Below are 8320 nucleotides of genomic sequence, written 5' to 3' on the forward strand. Positions count from 1 at the left end.
TTTTGGAGAGCATTGTGATGCTGGACAAGCAGATCTGCGGTAAGTGTCTGCAGCTCGAGTAACTTTGTCTCTGAGTTATTCAGGTGGTGTCTGATTTGCAGACATTGTGCACCATCAGAGAGGGGGAAAGTTACCTGGCCATATTGTTCCAGGAGGCAGTCACACTCATTCGGTTAAGTTGAACTTTGGAGTTAGATAATGGTCAGGGAAAGGAGGATGTGACTGAATCAGGCAGGTATGGAGAGACATTTAATGATGGAGGAGCCTTGGCCCTTGACTTTTCCCAACAGGCATGAGGTACCTGCTACCTGAGTGATGAGAACAAGGACTGCAGGGTGGATGGGCAACCGACCATAGCACCATGGTGCAGGAAGACATTCAAGTGGGGCAGTGAAACAGAATGTGACAATGATAGGGGAGAGTATAGTCAGGGGAATAGATACTTTTATCTGCAGCCGTGACCTGGAGTCCCAAAGGTTGTGTGTCTTCCTGGTTCCAGTGTGAAAGCCACCTCCTCATGGCTGGAGATGAACTTGGAGTGGTAGGAGGAGGATCCACTGATCATGGTTCACATAAGAACAAACGACATGCAGACGGATTCAGGAAGCAGCAACAAGTTGAAGGGATTTGGAGAGGAAAGGGAGTTGTGAGATGGGGTCACATTTCTTTGAGACCATTTGGTTTGTGGCTTGACATGTGAGGAAAGGGGGACAGTCGTGGTTTTGAAAAGGATGGGGAAGAAGGTGAGAAGTTGACACATGTCAAATATCAACTAATATGGGACCAGGAACAGACTCAGTTATTATTCGAGTGGAAATAAGTTCAAGGCTGCAGGAGGTGGCTTTCATGGACTAGACAAATTTACATAGAGATTGAGGGGAGATGGGAGAGACATTGGTGAAAGAAGTTGGTTCAGGACAGAAAGAGTTGGTTTGGTGGACAATCGAAGGCTGATTTCAACAGGAGCAGGTGAACAGTTGCTCTCAATGTTAGAGGCAAAATGTCACTGAGTTTCTCACATGTTGTTAGAGGTGAGGGAGGAGGAGGTAAGGGAGAGGGGTTTATAAAGGCTGATGTTAGTGAAGAAGAGACACAGGGGATATCTTTGCATTCCAGGATGACGCTGGAGAAATGGCCACAGAGAATACAGTGAGGCTGCTTCATGTGGTCCAGTACGAACCAGTTGTGAAGCAGAAACACTCAAAAATCCATCCAATGGACTTCGGACAGCAAATGCAATGCCGGAACAGGGCGTTCTATGGTGGAATTAGACAGTCAAGGCATTGGCAAAGACGAGATATTTTTCTTATATTTGAATCTATTTTGGCCTCTTTTTGAGGAAGTTTTCTTTCTCCATTTGTACCTTTTCTCACCATGTGGGAGATTGGTCTTGGAAAAAAAAGATAGTTGTCATGCATTGATAAATTGGTGAATTGTAATGATTGTCAGAACATTTTTGTCTGAGGTTATTCGAAGGGTGCAGAACGTGCGAATTAGTGTTACTGCTCCTTATTGGGGAACTTATTTGATGTCTTTTGATGGTGTATGGTTGTTGTACCACCACAAATCCAGCAGTTAAATTGACATCAGTATATTTCATGTTATGTGGTTGAATTTATCCATATTAAAATTCATCTTTAATATTATGGTCATTATACATCATATCCAGAATCTTGTCAAAGGTAATCAAACTTCTCATTGTACTTCAGTTGCCCACAAGGATTTCAGGAATATAAAAGCAAGTGACTTATGAACCTTTAAGTCCTGCTGCAGATCGATGTTCGTTACTTGTTATTGACACAATTTTCCATTCAGTGTAAACAAATATTTCACACCATTCTTCAGCTCCTCTCTGAATTTCCTCTGTGTCAGTCCGTAGATACAAGTGTTTGTGCAGGAACTGAGAAGTTTCAGCATGAACCCAACTTGTTGGGTAATATATATCGGGTTACTGTAATATTTGTCTGTGTAATAAAAGTTTACCACTTGCCAGTTTAGCGTATGGACAACATTAGTCATCCACAACAGAATGAAATTGGCAGAAATAGCAAAAAGCAAAATCATGGATTTCCTCCGATTCTTCACCTCTGGATCATTCTGATTCTCACTGTTGTTCCGGAGTCCACTGCGCACTCTATTTGCCATTATAATGTGTCTGACAGTCAGAGCATTGAACAACAGAATTAAAAGGAATGGTAATAGAGGGGTTATGATGCTCCCAATACACTCGTAAGCCCTCCACAAGGGGGAGGTTAGATAATCAGCTGTGGGAACACAATACCAAGGCACATTGTCAATTATAACTACAGGTTCACCTGAATAATAAAAGGGAATACTCTTGAGAAAGCTCACCACAAACACGGTGGCGATAACCACTGTTGCTGTTTTTTCAGTGCAATATTTTGATTGCAGCTTCTGACAGCAAATTGCTACAAAGCGATCAAAAGTGAAGGTGACAGTAAACCAGACAGAACAATCTAAAGCTCCAATGGATGCGACAACATTTATCGCACACACAGGAGTTATAAACAGGAAACTAACTGGAAAGTGCATGAGATTAATCCGGTGTAATATCACGTGGACGATAACCACCATTAGATCCGCTGCAGCCATGGCCACCAGGTAACGAGTGATACATTTGGAGAGACCGCACTTTCCTCGAGACAAAATTACAATCGCCACCAAGTTAACTGTAAGAAACAGAAAACATGAAATTTACATCAACACTGTCCCAAAACATTTTTGAAAAGAGCCATTTAAAGTCAAAGAAGAAAGTATGTAAATATGCATTTTCCAGTTCCGAATTAAATGTAATTGACATTTTAAACAACAGTTTATTTGGTGGCAGGGAAATGGGTAGCAAAAGCAGGTACAGGAAAATTAAAATGCAAATAAAGTCGTTGCAATCAGATACAGAAAAAGATGCTGAGGTAAAGAAAAAGTACTGAAGTATTTCAGAAGAATTCTGGTATCCAAAAGAGGGGTGTTTTGTATTTGTTTTAGAGATACAGCACTGAAACAGGCCCTTCAGCCCACCGAGTCTGTGCTGACCATCAACTACCCATTTATGCTAATCTTACACTAATCCCATATTCCTACCACATCCCCACCTGTCCCAATATTTCCCTACCACCTACCTATACTAGGGACAATTTATAATGGCCATTTTACCTACCAGCCTGCAAGTCTTTTGGCTTGTGGGAGGAAACCGGAGCACCCGGAGAAAACCCACGCAGACACAGGGAGAACTGGAAAACTCCACACAGGCAGTACCCAGAATTGAACCTGGGTCGCTGGAGCTGTGAGGCTGCGATGCTAACCACTGCACCACTGTGCCACCCCATCAAAGTAAATTCCAGCAGCCCAGCAGGTTGTGTTATAGTCTGTACAACATGGAGAGCTGACTTTCACCATGTTAGATTATAGACTGTACAACATGGAGAGAGCACTCTCACCCTGTTAGATTATAGACTGTACAACATGGAGAGAGCACTCCCACCCAGTTAGATTATGGTCTGTACAACATGGAGAGAGCACTCTCACCCAGTTAGATTATGGTCTGTACAATATGGAGAGAGCACTCTCACCCAGTTAGATTATGGTCTGTACAACATGGAGAGAGCACTATCACCCTGTTAGATCATGGTCTGTACAACATGGAGAGAGCATACTCACCCTGTTAGATTATGATCTGTACAACATGGAGACAGCACTCTCACCCAGTTATTAGATTAGATTAGAACATTACAGCGCAGTACAGGCCCTTCGGCCCTCGATGTTGCGCCGACCTGTGAAACCATCTGACCTACACTATTCAATTTTCATACATATGTCTATCCAATGACCACTTAAATGCCCTTAAAGTTGGTGAGTCTACTACTGTTGCAGGCAGCGCGTTCCACGCCCCTACTAATCTCTGAGTAAAGAAACTACCTCTGACATCTGTCCTATATCTATCACCCCTCAACTTAAAGCTATGTCACCTCGTGTTTGCCATCACCATCCGAGGAAAAAGACTCTCACTATCCACCCTATCTAACCCTCTGATTATCTTATATGTCTCTATTAAGTCACCTCTCCTCCTACTTCTCTCCAACGAAAACAACCTCAAGTCCCTCAGCCTTTCCTCGTAAGACCTTCCCTCCATACCAGGCAACATCCTAGTAAATCTCCTCTGCGCCCTTTCCAAAGCTCTAAATCACCTTCAACCCCATACTTCCGTATTTTCTGCAATAGCCTACCATGGGGAACCTTATCAAACGCCTTACTGAAATCCATATGCACCACATCCACTGCTTTACCCCCATCCACCTGTTTGGTACCTTCTCGAAAAACTCAATAAGGTTTGTGAGGCACGATCTACCCTTCACAAAACCGTGCTGAATATCGCTAATGAACTTATTCTTTTCAAGATGATTATAAATCCTGTCTCTTATAACCTTTTCCAACATTTTACCCACAACCGAAGTAAGGCTCACAGGTCTATAATTTCCAGGGCTGTCTCTACTCCCCTTCTTGATCAAGGGGACAACATTTGCTATCCTCCAGTCTTCCGGCACTATTCCTGTGGACAATGACGACATAAAGATCAAGGACAAAGGCTCTGCAATCGCCTCCCTGGATTCCCAGAGAATCCTAGCATAAATCCCATCTGGCCCAGGGGACTTATCTATTTTCACACTTTCCAAAATTGCTAACACCTCCTCCTTGCGAACCTCAATCCCATCTAGCCTAGTAGTCTGAATCTCAGTATTCTCCTCGACAACATTTTCTTTCTCTACTGTAAATACTGACGCAAAATATTCATTTAACACTTCCCCTATCTCCTCTGATTCCACACACAACTTCCCACTACTATCCTTCATTGGCCCTAATCTAACTCTAGTCATTCTTTTATTCCTGATATACCTATAGAAAGCCTTAGGGTTTTCCTTGATCCTAGCTGCCAATGACTTCTCGTGTCCTCTACTCGCTCTTCTTAGCCCTCCCTTTCGATCCTTCCTGGCGAGCTTGTAATTCTCAAGCGCCCTAACTGAGCCTTCACGTCTCATCCTAACATAAGCCTTCTTCTTCCTCTTGACAAGCGCTTCAACTTCTTTAGTAAACCACGGCTCCCTCGCTCGACAACTTCCTCCCTGCCTCACAGGTACATACTTATCAAGGACACGCAGTAGCTGCTCTTTGAATAAGCTCCACATTTCGATTGTGCCCATCCCCTGCAGTTTCCTTCCCCATCCTACACATCCTGAATCTTGCCTCATCGCATCATAATTTCCTTTCCCCCAGCTATAATTCTTGCCCTGCCCCTGCCCATCGCTAAGGTAAACCTAACCGAATTGTGATCACTATCACCAAAGTGCTCACCTACATCTAAATCTAACACCTGGCCGGGTTCATTACCCAGTACCAAATCCAATGTGGCATCGCCCCTGGTTGGCCTGTCTACATACTGTGTCAGAAAACCCTCCTGCACACACTGGACAAAAACAGACCCATCTAAAGTACTCGAACTATAGTATTTCCAGTCGATATTTGGAAATTTAAAGTCCTCCATCACATTACTCTCGCCCCTGTCGAGAATCATCTTCGCTATCCTTTCCTCTACATCTCTGGAACTATTTGGAGGTCTATAAAAGACACCCAACAGGGTGACCTCACCTCTCCTGTTTCTAACCTTGGCCCATACTACCTCAGTAGACGAGTCCTCAAACGTCCTTTCTGTCGCTGTAATACTCTCCTTGATTAACAATGCCACATCCCCCCCCTCTTTTCCCATCTTCTCTGTTCTTACTGAAACATCTAAATCCCGGAACCTGCAACATCCATTCCTGCCCCTGCTCTACCCAGGTCTCCATGGGTACTACATGGTCTGTGCAATATGGAGAGCGCACTCTCACCCTGTTAGATTAGAGTCTGTACAACATGGAGAGAGCACTCTCACCCTGTTACATTCTGGTCTGTACACTGTACTGAAGCAGCCCATGTCCCTCTGCAGCAAGATCTGGACAACATTCAGGCTTAGGCTGATAAGTGGCAAGTAACATTCGCGCCACATAAGTGCTGGGCAATGACCATCTCATGCAAGAAAGAATCTAATCATCTCCCCTTGAAGTTCAATGACATTACCATCACTGAATCCCCCACTATCAACATCCTGTGGTTCACCTTTGACCAGAAACTGAACTGGACCAGCCACATAAATGCTGTGGTTGTGACAGCAGGTCAGAGGTAGAGGCTGAGGGACTTGAGGTTGTTTTCGTTGTAGAGAAGGAGGAGGAGAGGTGACTTAATAGAGACATATAAGATAATCAGAGGGTTAGATAGGGTGGATAGTGAGAGTCTTTTTCCTCGGATGGTGATGGCAAACATGAGGGGACATAGCTTTAAGTTGAGGGGTGATAGATATAGGACAGATGTTAGAGGTAGTTTCTTTACTCAGAGAGTAGTAGGGGCGTGGAACGCACTGCCTGCAACAGTAGTAGACTCACCAACTTTAAGGGCATTTAAGTGGTCATTGAATAGACATATGGATGAAAATGGAATAGTGTCGGTCAGATGGTTTCACAGGTCGGCGCAACATCGAGGGCCGAAGGGCCTGTACTGCGCTGTAATGTTCTAATTCTGCGGCAGGTATCTCACCTCCTGTCTCCCCAATGCCTGTCCACTATCTACAAGGCACAAATCAGGAGTGTGATGGAATACACTCCATTTGCCAGGATGGGTGTGGCTCCAACAACACTCAAAAAGCTCAACACCATCCAGGACAAAGCAGCCCATTTGATTGGCACCCCATCCATCACCTTCAACATTCAATCCCTCCATCACTAATGTACAGTGACAGCAGTGTGTACCATCTACAAAATGCACTGCAGCAACGCACCAAGTCTCCTTCGACAGCACCTTCCAAACCCGCGACCTCTACCACCTAGAAGGACAAGGGCAGCAGATGCATGGCAACACCACCACCTGCATGTTCCCCTCCAAGTCACACACCATCCTGACTTGGAACTTTATCACCATTCCTTCACTGCTGTTGGGTCAAAATCCTGGAACTCCCTTCCTAACAGCACTGCTGGTGTACCTTCATCCCAAGGACTGCAATGGTTTCAGAAGGCAGCTCACCACCGCCCTCTCAACGACAATTAGGGATGGGCAATAAAATGTTGGCCGAGTCAGTGACACCCATATCCCAGAAACAAATTTAGAAAAATATCATGGAGAGAGCACTCTCGCCCTGTTGGGTTATGGTTTGTACAACATGGGGAGCACATCCCCACTCTGTTGTGTTACTTTCTGTACAGCATGGAGTGTGCGCTCTTGCCCTGTTGGGTTATTGTCTGCACAACATGGAGAGCGTACTGTCACCCAGTTAGATTACAATCTGAGCAACATGGAGAGAGCATTCTCGCCCACGTTGGTTCAGGTCTCTATAATGTGAAGAGAGACCTCTCCCACCCTGCTCTTAAACATTAGCCAGGCAAAGAGCCAAATGGAAAATCTCATATGCTGCATCACACAACATTAACAGAAATCGCCAGGCGTTCCCTTACACTTCCAACTGCAAATTGAATCGAAGCTGAACCAAATTCAAGCAAACAAGAGGAACTTCTGCAGTAACACCATATGTCAACATGAAATAAAGTTACCAAGCAATAACTCCTAGAAACCCAATCTTACGTATATGTAACTCACTTCACAACATCAGCACATTTAAAATTGATAAATTATCCATGCATATCTATGAAGAATGCCTATTGTAAACATTAAAGGGAATTGATATTTCATTAGTTGCTGTGGTGAAAATTCAAGAAGCGTTAAAATTTTAATTAATAAATCACATACAGAAAACAGTACAATCATTGGACACGAAACTGACAGCGTCAAGGAGGGAAAATATAATATGAAGAGTCATACGTTGATATTCAACTTTCACTATGTCATTTCACTGTCTTACCAGGGATACTGATGGCCGCGAGAATCGGGTAGTAAATGAGCTCGATCTGGTAAATTACAGGGTATCCCATTTCTTGAGTGAAACATCAATGCAGAGACTTCTTCAGAGGAGGCCTCATTAATATCACAGAGCAACGCCCATGGGGACAGTCATCGAGGGAATGTGAGCAGGGATATTAGTTACATTCCACTGAATAAACTGATTTAATGAACCATTTTTCACTTTGGATAATACAATATGGTCATTAGAGGATATGGAAAACAAAATAATTTTATATTTCTTGTAAATTTCTTCAAAATGTGATCTCAAATTCTTTTGTTACATCTCTGGAATAGATGTGGTTGTACAGTGTCAGGAACAATAGCC

General features: G+C 43.7%; 1 protein-coding gene across 1 annotated transcript; it reads right to left on the reverse strand.

The window, feature by feature from the left end:
- Positions 1-1791: 1791 nt before the first annotated feature.
- Positions 1792-8024, reverse strand: LOC137369674 (probable G-protein coupled receptor 139). Its single transcript, XM_068031018.1, has 2 exons — positions 7955-8024; positions 1792-2690 (listed from the first exon to the last, which is right to left on the reverse strand). Exons 1-2 carry the CDS (start codon positions 8022-8024, stop codon positions 1792-1794), a joined length of 969 nt encoding a protein of 322 aa, XP_067887119.1.
- Positions 8025-8320: the final 296 nt, after the last annotated feature.

Source organism: Heterodontus francisci, chromosome 5, assembly GCF_036365525.1.
Source record: "Heterodontus francisci isolate sHetFra1 chromosome 5, sHetFra1.hap1, whole genome shotgun sequence".
Taxonomy (NCBI): domain Eukaryota; kingdom Metazoa; phylum Chordata; class Chondrichthyes; order Heterodontiformes; family Heterodontidae; genus Heterodontus; species Heterodontus francisci.

Coding starts and splice junctions, on each gene's coding strand:
- LOC137369674 (XM_068031018.1), bottom strand. CDS start 8,024: ATGGGATACCCTGTAATTTACCAGATCGAGCTCATTTACTACCCGATT. Junction 2,691..7,954: donor CGCGGCCATCAGTATCCCTG/GTAAGACAGTGA, acceptor TGTTTCTTACAG/TTAACTTGGTGGCGATTGTA.